Source organism: Cinclus cinclus, chromosome 9 (genome assembly GCF_963662255.1).
Source record: "Cinclus cinclus chromosome 9, bCinCin1.1, whole genome shotgun sequence".
NCBI lineage: Eukaryota > Metazoa > Chordata > Aves > Passeriformes > Cinclidae > Cinclus > Cinclus cinclus.
Window position 1 is genome coordinate 1040023 of NC_085054.1, and position 16440 is coordinate 1056462.

Sequence of the window (16440 nt, forward strand, 5' to 3'; positions counted from 1 at the left end):
TCAGAATGTTTCAGAATCCGAATCATTTTCATTGTACCCATCCTCTGTTCCTATGTTATTACTCAAGGGCTTATTGTAAGAGTTAATGCTACCCAGAGCAGAGCCATCGCAGAGGTGCGTCCTGCCCAAATTGTCTTTTTTAACACAAGTGAAGTTGAAAGCCGTCACTGAACTGGAAGGAGAAAAAGGCATCATGGTAGCCAAAATGAGTGCCAGGCAGTCAGCCACGTCTTTGTTAGGAGCACAAGCCAGGGCTGGCGTATGACCTGGGCACAAACGCAGACAAGGCAATGGTTAGTACTGAGGGCACCTGGGGCACCCAGCATTCCTCAGGTACATCTCTAGGGACACCGTGGGGACACGGATGGGGGCGCGCATGCCAGGCAACGGGCGTGTTACTCACTCACACACACGGGACATGCTGGGAGAGACACGGGGGCACTGCAGTCACCGCCACCACGGCGAGCACTGCTTGTGTGAAACCAGGCAGTGATCACTGCACCGGTTGGATCAAAGCACTCGCTAAACACAGTTCTACAGCACACACAGCATGGCCAGTACAGAACACACGGAGTACAGCAACAGGGACAGAAACTTCGGTTTCCGTCTGTATGAACGAGTCTCATTCTGAGAACAACAGCCTTCATTAAACATGAAAGGTATTAGTTTAAAAATTTTTTGATTTCATAAGCAAACAATTTTAAAGATTGATCAGCTGAGTATCTGCTCAACTCAGCAAGCGGTTTGTTCAGGAATTAAATTATAAAATAATTAGACCACTGCAGGAGGTACATGGATAGCAGGTGTGACTACATGGATGTTTAGTTACCCAAATGTATACTATGTTAGAAAAATAACAGCTGTATTCAGCTACCATGGCATGCACTTCAAATGCACAGCTAATATGATTCCAGTGTCAGTTAGATGAAGGACTGGGGTGCTATTAGAAGCTTGTCTTCACTGCAGTTTAACTTGGCTCCTGTCCAAGCACTGCCCTAAAGCAGCTCTTCACCTACAGGAGCCCTGGAAGCCAGCATTCTCATTACACTCACTGTCTGTACACTTTACAGGCTGCTGTGCAGAACTCCAGCACTTTCTAACAAATCCTCCTTTTATGCTGAAGAGCTGAAAAATTCTTTTGCAGACGGTTAAATCTTCAACACTGCAGCAGCAGTAATGTGAGGCAGTGGCCACTTCTCGTACCTACTGCCTCGAGAAAGCCAGGATCTGCAGCACAGATGAATTTGGTGGGCAAAAAATGAATACAGTTTTCTTGTAAAATACCCACACATTTAAGTACTCATTGCAGTCAGTGCATTTCCTCTTCCATGCTAGTTCCATGTGTTCCAAGTGTTGATATTCTTTAGATCTGTAAGTATGCTAAAATTCTACTTGAACATCTCTCTTTTAAACTGTGAATGATATTCCTAGAAAAATTAAATGTGTATAAAATTTAAACTTGTCATTTGTTATGTGCAAATTAGCTGGGCATGTATGTACTATTTTAAGGATAAAATCTGTGGTTAGAAGCTAGTCTGGTTCATTTTTCTCTCTGAGAGGCTGGGATCAGATGACTTCTGTGGAACTCTTTCATGCAAGTATATTTAAGTAGCATTTGGCTTATAGTAAATACCACTCAGTTCTTTTCATCCACAGATCTCAAGTGGCTTGCAATGATGGGTGAGTAGTTGCTTTATTATTTATTGTTACTTTACAGACATGGAAAGATGGAGGTACAAAATGGTTACATTAACAATTTGAAGTTAGTAGTGTAAGAGAGACCAACTTATTTCAGCAAGATATTTTTTAAAACTATAATTGTAGAATCACATCTCTCTATGGCTCCTTATAATTTTTAGAGAAGGACTTCCCTGAAGTCTGAAACAAAATTATTTAATTTAGTAACCAATTATGTATTTTATGAGACAACAGTAATTTAATTGCATCTTGGATTAGGTAAGATAATTGGCAAGCACAAAATTTGATCTCAGAATGAGCTGGGACACACTCAAACATATGTTAATGGTTTTCTTCCTACCCATTAAAACATGCGCTGATTGAATGCAAAATCCTTAATTCTTCTGCAAGGCGTCAGAATTATCCCGTGCCACTTGCATGTTTAGGAAATTCAAGTTACCACTGCACTCAGGCATTAAAAAAGACTAGCTGTTGACAGTACATGCAAAATGAACAGTAAAAGGGACCGCTGTGATGTTTAAAGTAGATTTTTATACTTAAGAAAGTGTATTTTTAAAATTTTCTTTTTTAAAATAGGTACTCACACAACTCATTGTCTGTTCTTGGAAGGATAAAAGCATCAGTGAAGTCTATCATCTTCTTTTAAGTCTATTGCTTCGGTCTGTTGTAAAATTACCTGTTGGGTCCTGCTGAAGACTGTCAGAGTGTATCATTTACTTACCATTTTCATCTACTGCCAGGACACAGGCCCCTTTGGCCAGCAACTCTTCAACCACCATCTTTAGGCCATTTCGTGCAGCAATATGAAGAGGTCTGCAAAAACATAACAACTAAATTGAACTCCCCTTTACAAGAGATCTTCTAAACAAAGTTAGGCAATGCTTAAAGCATACCCAGCATCTGAAAGAGAATGGTTTCCTTTCTTAAATCATTAGAATTATATTGTAGACACTAAATTTTATTGCAATCTTTGACATAATCGTCATGTTCCACATCTATAAAGCAATAATTTTCTTTTGTGTAAGCACATAAAAATTGCTTAATACTTTCCAGTCTAAAGACTTTCTTTAAAAGGTTCTCATTTTTGCACTGTTTGCAGCACACAACTGATGTTTAAAAGGAAAAGGAATCCAAGACTGAAGAAACGCCTGTGTTCTGTCCTTAATTCCGGCTGCTACAGGCTGTTCAACATCATTGTATTGCCTTTTTACCCTAGAATTCTCAATTGCTAATCTCTGTTACTGCAGAGCAGCTAGAAATTAAAAATAGCCATTGGTTTGCTCCATTCCTGGCCCAACACACAGTACTCCGGTTTAGGGACAGCTAGGAATGACATTTTCATGTTGGAAGAGGGGAAAAAAGGGCTAAGATGGAATGAATTCTTCTGCAAGCTGTAGGTGATCTGAACTAGATCTAGGTGACCTAACCACCTGAGCTCATGGTTGAATCTCCTATGGTGGGATTCCCCTATGCCAACAAACAGCTGCAGCTGATAACATATGCTACGGCAGAAGCTGCTCACAAAACATCACCTAAAAAACCTTCTGAGAACTAAATGTACCATCATAAGTCTAAGTAAGTCTAAATAAATTATTTAAATTTAAGGTGAAGCTCAAATGCTGGAAAATGCCAGATGTATATTTACACATTCACATGATTAATAGCATTTTGTGTTCAAATAAATGACCTCATGTAATTTTTCCACCAGATCATGCACAGAAATGGCATCAGCAGAATCAAAATTAAAAGGGAGAATGCAATACAATTTGGGTCTTTTTTGAGGGAAAGCATTCCAAAAAATCAGAAATTAACTTTACTGTTCTATAAGTAATCTGAGACATGAATTTGAAATAGTAAACTGGAATATTCTGGTAAATCAACTCAACTTGAGAGGATCAGGCTATACTTACGTCTGCAATGCATTATTTTTTGCATTAATAAGGCTCTGTTCTTGGATCTTGTCAAGTATTAACAAGGCACATTTTTCATGACCCTGTAGTCAGGGAAAAAAAACCAGAAGTGTTAATTTGCTGAGGAGTTTGAAATTGAGGCAAAATAAATGTTACATAATAAAAGTGAAATTTAATAACTCAACTTGAAATACAAAACACACTGCTCAGCAAGACTGTGTAGAAGGTGAACTAAGTGAGTCTTAAAATACCATTTGTGAACCACCACTGCTGGGATGTTTTAGCACATTTAGTAATGTAGACATTCACCTGTCTTTCAACCCTGCATTCATTAAATATGAATTCACTTCTTCAGCTTTCAGAGAATGCTGTGTTTTCTCTTGAGTGAGTGTTCAGTGGATGATTTATCGGAATTACGCAGTGACAGAGAATGCTTTCATCTCAGAAACGAACACCACACTTTGTGGGTCTTTAAATGCCTTTCTGTATTATTAATAAGCTACTACAAAACCTCTTCAGCGTCAGAGAGCTCTTGCAATGGAACTCTGGGAATAATACAGATCTGGGCCTTACTTCTGATCCTGTTTCAGCACAGCAAGTTGCAGATGCTGAGCCTACAGTCCTGGCAGGTGAACAGCTGCCTGAAGGACCTTGAGAATTCAGCAAGGCTCATGTTTCTGCAGAAACTGGAGTAATATGATCACACTGGAGTCCAGTTTGTGGATAGGTGCAAAAGAAAAGGCCCACGAGAGGGAATCCTGAGGGCATTTTTTGTTGCACAAATAGCAGTAGAAATTTGAATTAAGAAGAAGAAGGGCTAGGAAGAGACACCACCACCGATCTAATCAATACCTCTGGTTTCAGTCCTGCTTTGTTAAGAGAAAATTTTGAGCTCCTTTCACAGGAATTGGGGATTAATAAAAAATATTTTTTTCTTTGTTATTGAACCTGTTAAGCTGTTTAACAGTGAGATTATCTGGTAAAACCTTAAAGGATTTCCTTTACTTCTCTTAGTGTCACTTACTTATGTTTGATCTGTCATAAGAGCCATCCCTATTTCTCAAAGTACATTACTTTAAAATAGACAAGAGAAAAAGCTTGGAAGAACTTTCCCTTCCCCACCAAAACTTTGACCACGATATTTCCATTGCAGAAAGCAACTTGGGAGCATAAACACGCACATATATTCCTACAGACTGATGAGAATAAAAGCACAGAGAGGTCTTCAACTTACTTTACTGCTAGCCAAGTGCAAAGATGTATTCAACTCCTTATCTTTCAATGTCAGGTCAGCCTTGGCAATGTTCACCAAAAAGTCTGAGGTATAGAGTAGAAATCAGTGAATAAACCCAATGGGCAGATGAACATGTCAAAACAGAGGAAAAAAAAAGACTAAATCAATATACATGTGCACAGATGCTCATCAATTAAGTCATTATATGATGTAAGCTTTATAATAATGAAATTAGTGAATGAGAGCAGACAAATCTTGTGCAGTTAATCAGCAACCAAATGCAGAGCTAACAGCTCATTTGTGGTGCCCAAACTGTCAAACGTATATCGATCCTAATTTATTTATGAACATCCCTATTTGCAGATCAGCAATTTTTGCCTGAATCACCTCTGCCTTAGAAGAACTGTAAATCCTGCTTTGAGAGGACTAAGGGTATATAAGGAACTTGGGGTGCAGCCTCTGCTGTTGAAGCTAGACAAAAGGAAATTCTGCAAAGTCCATAAGGTCCCCAATCTGTGTGCCTGTAGCACGTAGCTTAGCCTGGGAAAAGCAGCTGCTGATTGCTGCCGTTTCAGGAATGGGGCTTCCCTTAAGACAGGACAGAAAAAAGTTACATAATCTTTTTCACACACGTGTAGCCTTACTGCTTCTCAAAATTGAGGAAGTAAACAGGAGAACAGAATTACTGCTGCCCTCACACTCTTTACAGTGTGCTCTTGGGAGGAAGTAAGACTCAAATTTGTCATGACAAATGTTCACCAAGACTGCCAAGAAGAAGCAGCGTTTTTAATGGCTGAAGGAGCCATCTTCGTACAGAAGGACATTATCCGCATACTCTATTTTCCTCGCTCAGTTTTCCCAGGATGCCGGTGACTGACTGCCCCGTGGGGCAGGGCTGCACTCACCGACGGCGCCCACGTGCCCGCTGAGCGCTGCCATCATGAGCGGCGTCCTGCCCACGCCGTCGGCCGCGTTCACCTGCGCGCTGTGGCTCAGCAGCAGCTGCAGGCACTCCACGTGGTCGGCGAAGGCTGCGGCATGCAGGGGCGTCCTGGGGGAACAGCACCCACACAGCTGGTGCTAAAAGAAGGGCAATTTCCCCACCTCCCCAAAAACCTCAAAGTGCAAGAGATTTTTATTTCTTCTTTTTTCTCCTATCAAATTTGAGCTATCACTAGAAGAAGGCTGTATGAGCAGTAGCTGAAGTGAGTTAAATAGCATTTCCAAAGGTGGATATGATAGTATGGAGATATGATACTGTTCAGAGTCTTGTATTAGCAACCTATTTATTTTAACAGAGCATTTTGTGTAACATGAAAAGCAGTACAATCTCTTGTCCTATTAATCTGATTTTTCACTTTTTTCACAAGCCTCATTTGGGAAGAACTATCAGAAAAGAACAGATCTATTATTTTGAAAAATTAAAATATTTTGAATTGTAGTCAAAGATACTACAGCAACAAGCCACAGGTAACTGCAGTACTAAAAAGGGCAGAAGGAACTGAATCCACTCCGAAGGTTATCGGTTTCTACAAGACATGGACACTGGAATTCACTTGCTGTGGCTCTTTGGCATTTTGGGTCTGGAGGGTAACTGCTAGAGATGGAAGATGGTTGGTACACAGCACAGCCCAGTGCCGCTTCTGTTTTGCTTATCAGCAAAGATGAGGTGCTCTTACCCTCACAGAATTAAGTAATCACTGTTACTAAGGGTATTAAATTTGTTTTAATCAAAGAAAACAATGAGTGTTCAGTTTTTAGAATTTCAGCAATTTTATTTAAATATTTATATACATGTACGGTGAGGAGATTCTCAATGTGACAAATGAAGGATTGGGCTGAATGCCCATCTCTTGCTGTAATAGTTTTATTTTGTTGCATAGATATTCTCTGTTTTGTGCCCTGAGAATGCCAACATAACATGAAAACTATTAATGAAATACTTTTCTGTATGTATATAGGTATCGCTCCATTTAGCAAAGATAAATGTGTTTAAACATTTAACAATGAAAACAGGTCCAGGGAAACAGCCTACAGCCATAGCTGTTCTAAACAAACAAAATACTATTTCTTTGTTTGATATTTTTTTCATATGTACTCTCACACTGAATGCTTCATATTCTTGCTTCAAGTGAGACACCATTTAGCTATGCTGCAGTGTAAACTGCTGTCTGAAAGAGTCAGCATGACAAGTCTAAGCCCAATCACAGATAAAGATTAATGCCAGAGGTTCAGAAAGAGCTGTGAAAAAAAGACTAAATGGAGTCATGAAATGCAATTTGTTCAAGGAACTATTACCTTCCTTTGTCATCTTCACAATTGACAATGGTGGCGTCAATGGCTCCGATGAGTAGTGATGCACAGTTTTCATGATCATTGATTCTGCCAAAGAAAATATATTTTTGAAAAGGTCATTTTCCCACTTTTCAATATTGGTTTACTTCACTTCCCCTAAATATTTCTTAGTGGCTATTTCTAAGTTACTCTAATATGCCTTTGTCTTAATGCTTTTAGTCACGCTTCTGCATATTCATCATCTCTCTATTTAACCAAACTGCATCTGCTATGATGGATTTCGATATCTAAAGCAAAGCTGATCCTTAATTCACTACGCACAAAGGCAATTTCAAAGTCCAAAACAAAGCTAGGATTAAAACTTTAATATCTTAAAATCCTTTGTCTGTATATCAAACACACCTGGGCCTGGGCCTGGAAAGCACTCGGTCATAGACACTTACAGAGTTATTCTAATGTTTAAGGTACTGAAACCCACATCTCTTCCAACTCAGACATTTAGTACTTTGATTGTTTGAACACTTTGGATGTGTTCAATTAATACTTTTTCTGGATTTTGCTAATTTGTCTCATTTCTTTATGAAAATTAACAGTATTTAGTAACAGTAATGGACACACATTATAGCTAACACACTTCCACATTGGATTAAAGCTATTCTCATTTTAAATTTGCACACATTTAAATTGCATACATTTTAATAGGCTTGATAATTGCATACTCATTTAAAATACTATGAATACTGAATTTTTTTCAAAGCTATTACTAGAAATTCTGATTTAAAATAATATGTTTCAGCTACAAAGAATTTTATTTCAAGTGATCAGCTTTAAAATCAATTGCTCATGCAAATAATTTTCAAAAAAGCTTGCTTTATTCTCGTACTTTCTGCAGACATATCCTAAAGCAACACACAAATGTTCCTGGAGATTTCTACTTACACGGCACAGTGCAATGGAGAGAAGCTATTACCATAGAACTTGTGGAAAAGTTTTTGTTCCAATAGTACCTCTATGCAGTTTTCATGACCTGTGAGAGAGCAGGTATTTCACAGTGTTGCACAAAGCAGGTAGTTCACTTAATTCATATTAGCCTTACACAGGTTGGAATTTAATACTTTTAAGTTCAAAGTTGAACTTGATGTGTATATAAGCTCTTATGTGATAGATCAGAGGATTTTTTAAATTTTATGGCAGCAGCGAGAGTCAGCTGGGCTAATATTAGCATTATTGTGAAAACTTAAAAAAAAAAAAAATAGCTCTTTTTAATGTGATGTCATGTACATTGCATTACATCCAAATCTTAAATGTCAATACTGAGAAGCTTTATCCTTATATTAAGCAACAAGTTCAGATTATCCAGTTTAGAATAATCAGTTCAGTTCAGAATATCCATCTATTCACATGGTCTCTTGCACCAAGAGCTCAAAGGAGCATTCCAGGTCACACAGAAATCAATTTCAGCATGGACATGAATAAAACTAGAATTTCCTTCTGGCTTCTCGTGATTTGGAGCAAACAAGCCACAAAGTCCCTGGGAGGTACCGCTGGAATTTCCCTGGCCTCTGGACTGAAGGGTGCACATAGCAAATGCTAACTGCAGACAGCAAACAGAATAATCTGCCTCTTCATTTCAAGCTCCTCCAGCACGTTTCCCCACAGCAGCAGCCCCAGGAGAGCCTTACCATTGTAAGAAGCCCAGTGCAGGGGCGTGTAGCCCTGGTTGTCCTTGAGGCTGCAGTCCTCCTCAGCAAGTGCCACTTGCAGTAACTCGCTCAGCCACGTGGCATGACCCCGAGCTGCTGCGAAGTGCAGAGGTGTCCTGCCTCTGGCATCTTTACACAAAATAGACACTTCTTTCTCTAACAGCATCTGAACACATTCTTCATGCCCAGTCATGATCTGGTAACAAAGAAATGAGGAAAGAGGTTGGCATAACACAGATTCTTGCCCCGGAAATACGGAATGCGATTGATGCTTGTGAACGTGAAATGATGTGGATGGGATTCAGCAGGCAGGGATGAGAGCCCCTTTGCTCACTGCAGTTTTCATAAAGTTCTGTATAAATATTATGTCTTGCATCAGCTCCACATTGGGTAAGAAGCTAGATATAGCTAGGAAAGTCTAGCTTAGTGAAGCTGGACTAGAAAAGAGTAGATCTGCCTCAAGTTTCACTGCCTGTAGAAAAAACTTACAGGACTCGCACCATTCCCAGAAAAATTAAAGCAACTAGCCAGTTCTTTCAAATAAATTATTTTCAGAATTCTTAAGCTGCTCAGTTTAAAGAATAATGATTGCTATTATAAAGTGTCTAGAGACAAAAACAAAAACAAACAAAAAAGTGGTCTAATCATTATTTTGGCTAATTAATTAACACAAATGTGAAATAAAAGCAAAGCATTACTAAGAGCACATCTGTCTTGCTTTGTATATCACTGATTATTCTTGGCCATATTTCCAGTCATTTACAGTGTTCTCTAGATTTAAATATCCCTGTACTTACAAGAGAGTTGTAGTCAAAACAAATAATAAAGGAATATAAAAATTTAATCACCCCTCGATGTAAAGCTGTACATCCCAGGAGATCAGCTGCATCTACAGATGCTTCTTTTTCAAGTAATAATGAAACAGCATCAATGTGTCCATATGCCACTGCAAGCATTAGGGGAGTTCTAGGAAAAAAAAAAATACAAAAATAAAGAAGAGAAGCCATAGCTGTGAAATGGCATACTATTTGTCCCTGCTAACTTACACAGAGAAATCAGAAAGCCCTGCATTTCCTGCCACTCCTGCCCATAAACCTGGTTCTTTTCCCCATACTCATATATGACACCCGAGTGAAGACGTTTTGTATGAAATTATTAAGATGTTTAACAACCAACTGCCACGACTAAAATAGTAACGAGCCCACTTGTAAGCAGTTTACAGTGCAACACCATTCAAGACAATCTGTTCTCTTAATAACCTACAATTACTGTCACCTCCAGTGACACACGAGTTTTACAATACCAAGTCTTGTAAATGCATGTCCCTGCCAGTTACCAAGATGACAATGACCCAAAGTATTTCTTTTCCAAATGCTGCACAGTTGCTTAAAGTGGATGAAGGGATGTGAGGAAGATATTCAAGCTAAAATTTGGACTAACATATCTTTGATTTGTTTCTGAATGAGATCTATTCTCCATCTATTTTTAGGCAGATTAATACCATTTAAAATTAAATGTGCAGACGTTATATGTACAACATTATATGTTCCAGACACCCCAAATGAGCTGCTTAAACAATTCACATTTTCACTTTAAAAATATATCTTATTCTCCCTCCATAACTGTCATTTAACAAGCAATAAAGTTTTTGTAGGAACATCTCAAATGCATGTGTCACCTCAAATAAATACTGTGCCCTACTGCACCACTCTAATGTACCAAATAAACCCTAGAGTAACAATGTATTAGGAAAAAAAAGACTCTATAGAAGCATCTCAGAAGCTTGTTCATTTTTTAATTGAATTTGGCCCTCAACATCTATAAAAGATTGTTTAAAGTATGAAGCAGAGGCTAAGATTAATGATTAGTCCTTTCCACACGGCTTACTTCAACTGAATGTGTACTCTGTAATCTCTGCCAAATTCTATTATGAGAAGTGCAGGAAATACAGTATTTCAATAAGTACTTTTTTGTGAGAAATATGAAATGCTATTTGAATTACAGAGCTGAAAAAAAAAGAAAAGCCCACAAAGAAAACTTACTGTCCTTTGGCATCTGTCACATCAGGGTTGTCCGCAACCTCCAGCAACAACCGTAAACAAGGTGTATGGCCATTAATGACTATTAAAGGGAAAAACAGTATGTTTAATTTCAGATACTTTTCCACTGCAGTGCTTAGGGATAAGAAATGTCCTTATAAACAAGGAAAATACTCCACCATGAAAGAGATCAATATTCCCCCAATTTTCATTTAACTTGTGCCAGTGAAATGGTGAGCTGTTTTTTCCTTGACCTCGCAAAGATGAGGATTAGTTCTCTCAAATACAAAAATCCCAAATGAATAAAAGAAAATTGTGATATTTACTACTGAGAAGACTTCTACTAAAGCATGCAGCGTTTCAAAATCCCCCAGACTGAGCAGGCAGGCCAGGCTTTCTGCACTCAGGGCTGAGACACAGTAGGAAGTACATTGTCAAGGCTCCTTAACTTTATGTGCACTGTACAAGTGAGTACTTCAGTGCTGCTATGAAAAAAAATTGCAAAGAATGACCAATGATACAAATGCCATATTCATAAAAGCACATAACATCAGAGACTAAAATTCCCTTTGAGTTTATCCATTTTATCAAAAATAAGACTTATCAAAAACATTTGGGTTTGGTGGTGCTTGGGGTTTCAGTTTGGTTTTGGCTGGCGGGGGGGGGGGGGGGGCATATTTTGTGGGTTTCTTGGGTTTTGTTGTTTTGGGCTTTTTATGTAACCCACTGCTGCTGGGAAACAGCTCTGAGTTACTACATTCTGTAGGGCCTGACACTGAACCCCATCTGTGTGTCAGCTGGCTTTAAGGCTTCAGATTTTCATGGGATGAAGAGACAGATATTTTCTTCTTTGAAAAATAATTCCTGTGCTCAGTAGATATACGTTGTGTTCTTATTACAGCAAGTCATGCATTCATACTGCCTACACCCTGTGGGCTGAAGCAAAATCCTTGGACACCACCTATGTCACATCATGCTGGCAAAGAAACCAGTGCATATCATCACATTTAAATTACTTGTCCAAAAATAATCTTAGTTGATTTACCCAGAAAAATAAAGGCATTTTTAGTTATTTACCACTAAGTAATGACATACACATAACATGTAAACAGTTCTGCAAGGCTGATGATTCACTGGCTTGAAAGGGGAAAATAAAGGTCTGTTCTTTCCTCCCAGCAGGAGGAAGATAAATCCTCACTTTTTCACAAAGATGTGTGAAAATGATTTTGGCAAACAAGTTTTAGAACAGATACTCCCAGAAACTCCTAGGAGTTGACCCAGCAATTGCTAAGCATTACAGACCCTGCAGGGAACGTTAGTTTTGCCAACAGACCCACAACACTAACACGAGGGGAACATTTGCAATGGATTCCCCAGGATAGCCAGAGGAGAGGCTGGTGGTAATAAAATTATAGGGAACATTTCATTTAGGCAAAGGAAATTCTCTGTGTTACGAGGTCAGAGGAAGCCCATTGCTTCATGGGGACAGACAGAAACACTGCATTAGGTGAGTTCTATACTCAAGTGACAAATCCCTTTACTGACACAAATGTGCAGAATCCTATCACCCAATCCACCACTTGAAGCCTCCTGAGCTCTGTGTTCAGCAATTGTGCCTGTGTAATCAGAAGGAATGAGGGCAAACAAGTTTAAGGGGATGGGCACACATTGCCTTCTTGTTTCTTCCCAGTGCACAGTGCTGCATGTGCAAGTGCTCCCTTTTGTGTGTGCAAATGCACACTGGCACTCAAGGGAATAGTTCAGCAAGAATTCTGTTTGACTTCTCAAAATCCACCACTTGTCCTCCCCCCCAGACTTGCAGCACAAAGCCAGGGAACGTGCAGCAGCTGCAGGCCAAGTTCCCAGCAGGTGACACCAAGCAATGCTAAAGCACTGCTCACCAAAGTGCTTCCCTATGGAACAGCTGCATGGAAAGTGGCACATGGCAAGGGGCTCTCCAGAGGAGGTGGTGGGAGAAGCTTCTCTCCAGAGATAATTTCCACAGAACTCTACATAGCTCTTGAGTGCAAGGTTCTAAACCTTGTCTTAATGAGTATTTACCCGAAGTGCACCTAACTCACCTTTGAAAGCTTTCAAATTCATGACGGTGGTGAATTTGCTTTACTAAGGAGTTCAAATACTCAACCCATCTGTGCACTACTTTCCCTTCTACTCCCTTTTGCATCTCATTCCTGGGTGTAGGATTTTTTTGCCTGTTTTCTTGGTTGGGCTTACACATATCTGACTTATTTTACTTCACTGCAAATTTAAAGAACAATTTATTTGCACGCCTGGGAATGTTTTTTAGTCTGAGAAGCAAAAAGCATAATGGACCAGAAAAGTCTGTAATGGATCTTCCTACTGGTTTCACATGGAAGGCACTCAACACTACAGTGATGGAGGTGATTAAAAAACAAATTAAAAGGGGACAGGGGGGAACACAGTCTGATTTTACATGAAGGTAAGAAAGGTGTGTACCTTTACAGTTCAGTTGTGACAACTAGAAACTTATGCCACTATAACCACATTTTGGAATAAATGCAAATCTTTGCTACAGTGATGACGTACCAGACAAAGTCACACCTTGTTCACACCAGATCCCAAAATATGTTTGAAGTAATTACAGGGAAAGGTCTTAACCAACACAGCTCAGTTTTGTGGTAGCACTAATATTGATTTCGATCACTTAAACCATTGGTATTTATCATGGGGAGAAATGTGCTGAGTTCTGATACAAAGTTTAAGCAGACAGGAAGCATTTTTAATATGCACTATGGATCTATTATGAGCATTTCCTTTAATACTGCAGACAAAATTGATAAATCTTGTTGACCTCTTGTTTCTAGGTTGCACTTACAACACAGAGAATAAACTGCTACTATAGAATATATATGCATTTCAGCAAGATTAAAAGATAAGCAGAAAGACAGCTAAGTCTGGCCCTGAATTAATTATCCACGTGGTATTTTATTTCCTTCCCACTAGAGGCCACTGCTACTCTGTATGGAACCCCTCCTGGAACAGCAGAGGAGACATACTCCCTTTGGCATCTCTGCACATTTACCTGACAGGTACCTGTCAAATAATAACCTTCAAATCAATGACAAAGTCTACATTTCCCAGCTAATTTTGCGTGTTACATAATTAACACCCCACACATGAGGAAAGGAGCAGGCTGGCTCAGGAGGAGGAGGAGGCCTGAAAGAGGGGTGTGAATTTCTGTGGTGTTGCCACTGCAAATGGTTGCGAGTTTTGAACACCAGAATAATTTCATTGCCACCCAGAGCCCACATCTATTTTTCAACCTTTCTTCAGTGAGGAGCAGTGTTCCTTCCTCCCTTGATTATTTGGTTGAAGAACCAGCAAGAGAAGGCTGCACACCTCCTGAAGAGTAGGTGGGAACAAAGAGAGGCAAGCAGGTTAAGGGCAGGGCAGAGCAATAGCAGTGTGCAAAAATACGGGATTCTGTATGAGGGAGGACTGATATCCCTGACACAGGGATAGAGGAAGAATGACAAATGAAAGGGAAGAAAAACTGTTCATATGTACAACATCAGGAAACAAGTATCACCCCTCAGGACATGTGCGAGTGTTCTTCCCTTTAGAAAAAATGTGCATGGCAACAGCAGGTAAGTAAAGGTACCTGCTTCAGCGCAGGATGGTTTATACCACAAGGGTACCATAGGATCACACTCACCTGAGGCATGGAGGGGGGTCCTTTTGGTGACATTGTCCTTTACAGTGACAGAAGCGCCCTGGCTGATGAGAGCTTCCACACACTCTGCGTGTCCTCTAAATGCAGCCAAGTCCAGAGCAGTGCGTCCCTTCTCATCCTTAATATCCAGATCAACCAGAGACTGCAGAAGTACCTCCAGAGCTTGATGGTGACCATTGTAGGCCTAGGATTATGAAATATGTCACGGAAAGGACACAGCTCCCGTCTTTCAAAGACCTTTCCCATAAATTCTGAATAAAATCCATCCCTTTCAGTTTCTCCTAAACACAATGGAAACCACCATTTCCTTGATTCCTTATGACTCCTTCTTCAACCTGAAAGCATTTTTCCAAATTGCCCTGTACCCAAGAAATAAAAAATTCCTAGTGTGTAGGAAAAGAAATTACGATTCTTCATTTGCTCTAACCTTCTAGTACAACCCAAAGTGAGGAAATTTTAGGCAATAATTTGCCAAGCCAGCACAGGTCAATCAGCAATTAATTTTTTCACATGCTACAGTATCTGACAGGGAAATGTTTCCTTCAGAAACTAGATTCACTAGAGAGACCCATGGATTATCACCTAATAGCTGCTGAATTCAACACACGTGCTGGTCTCCAACTAAACAAAGGTGTTTTTCAAACCAGATTTTTGTGCAAATATAAACACAAACTTGACCTGCTATTTACAGCTGATGCTTCATGGAGAGTTCCTGCCAGCAGATCGTTTGGTAGAACATCTACAGTGGACAAGCAGATGCACTTCCAGACCTACAGCCACACTGGGGCCAGCAGCACAAACACAGCTGGTATTGCAAAAACCCAGTGGACAGTTCCAGAAACTGGAAACGTTTCAGCTTCGTAGGGCCTGCCCTCCTCTCCTCACTGTTATACTCAAAGCATCCTTTCTATTTACACACAGTTGTTCTAGTTAGTACTATCAGAGTTGAAGCTGTGAGCTCTCCATGCCTAAAGACATTCAAAATGTGATGGGGGCACAGCCCTGAAAAAAATCTGCTCTGGCTGATTCTGCTTTTACCACAGAGGCGGCACTCGATGACCAGAGGTCCATGTCAACCTCAGCTATTCTGTGATTCTGCACAAGAAAACTGGGAAGAGCAATCATGGATCTTGAGCTCTTGGGACAGGGGAGCAATTGTTATCTCTGAGGCCAGCTATGCTGGATCCTGTTGTGATATGATGCCAGTCTCCATAGCATTCTCACAGGGCACTGCTGGGCTTTACATGCTTTCCCACACCCTGCTGTGTACCAAGCAGAATTTTTTGCACTGCACCTCTCCACCAGAACATCAGAGAATCTCATTTGATGATCAAAGCCTAGGCTCAAGCTTTGGCCCCATATTTACAAACTAGTTCTAAATACAAGTGTGAATTTCCATTTAATTTCACTTCAGTGTCTGTGTCATCTTCCCACCCAAGTGTTAGAGCAGGAAGAGCCAAGAGCTTCAACTGCCCAAAACTTAAAATTAACAATTCCAGCCCAGAACCTGGCTTTGTTACATCTAGGCCTACATCCCTTCCTACCTTTTTCAAAACAAGCCTACAGTTAAACTTGCGTCAAAGACAGAGATTAAGGAACTCTTCTAGGAGATACTGATCAAAAGCTTTACATATCTCATACTTACAGCTAAATGCAAAGGACTTTTTGTAGCTGCAGAATCAGATTCCTCAAACACATTGTTTGTCTTTTCCAGAAGCTGGGAAGAAAAAAGTAAAGTCTTAGAGCATTTTAACATGAGACAGGATAAATTTTCATGGACTATAAATCTATAAATCAGCAAAGATATATTTTGGCCACAGTAATTATTGAAGGATTGCAAAGTATT

General features: G+C 39.8%; 1 protein-coding gene across 1 annotated transcript in view; it reads right to left on the reverse strand.

Moving 5' to 3' along the window:
- The window catches only part of ANKRD44 (ankyrin repeat domain 44), a 130562-nt gene continuing 114122 nt past the window's right edge, over positions 1–16440 (reverse strand). Inside the window, exons 17-28 of the mRNA XM_062498744.1 lie at positions 16240–16311; positions 14577–14778; positions 10883–10961; positions 9689–9806; positions 8820–9036; positions 8077–8164; positions 7141–7224; positions 5748–5893; positions 4843–4925; positions 3609–3691; positions 2420–2511; positions 1–266 (exon numbers count right to left, since the gene is read on the reverse strand). Coding sequence (XP_062354728.1) covers positions 1–266; positions 2420–2511; positions 3609–3691; positions 4843–4925; positions 5748–5893; positions 7141–7224; positions 8077–8164; positions 8820–9036; positions 9689–9806; positions 10883–10961; positions 14577–14778; positions 16240–16311 — 1530 coding nt within the window. The remainder of the gene's footprint in view (positions 267–2419; positions 2512–3608; positions 3692–4842; positions 4926–5747; positions 5894–7140; positions 7225–8076; positions 8165–8819; positions 9037–9688; positions 9807–10882; positions 10962–14576; positions 14779–16239; positions 16312–16440) is intronic.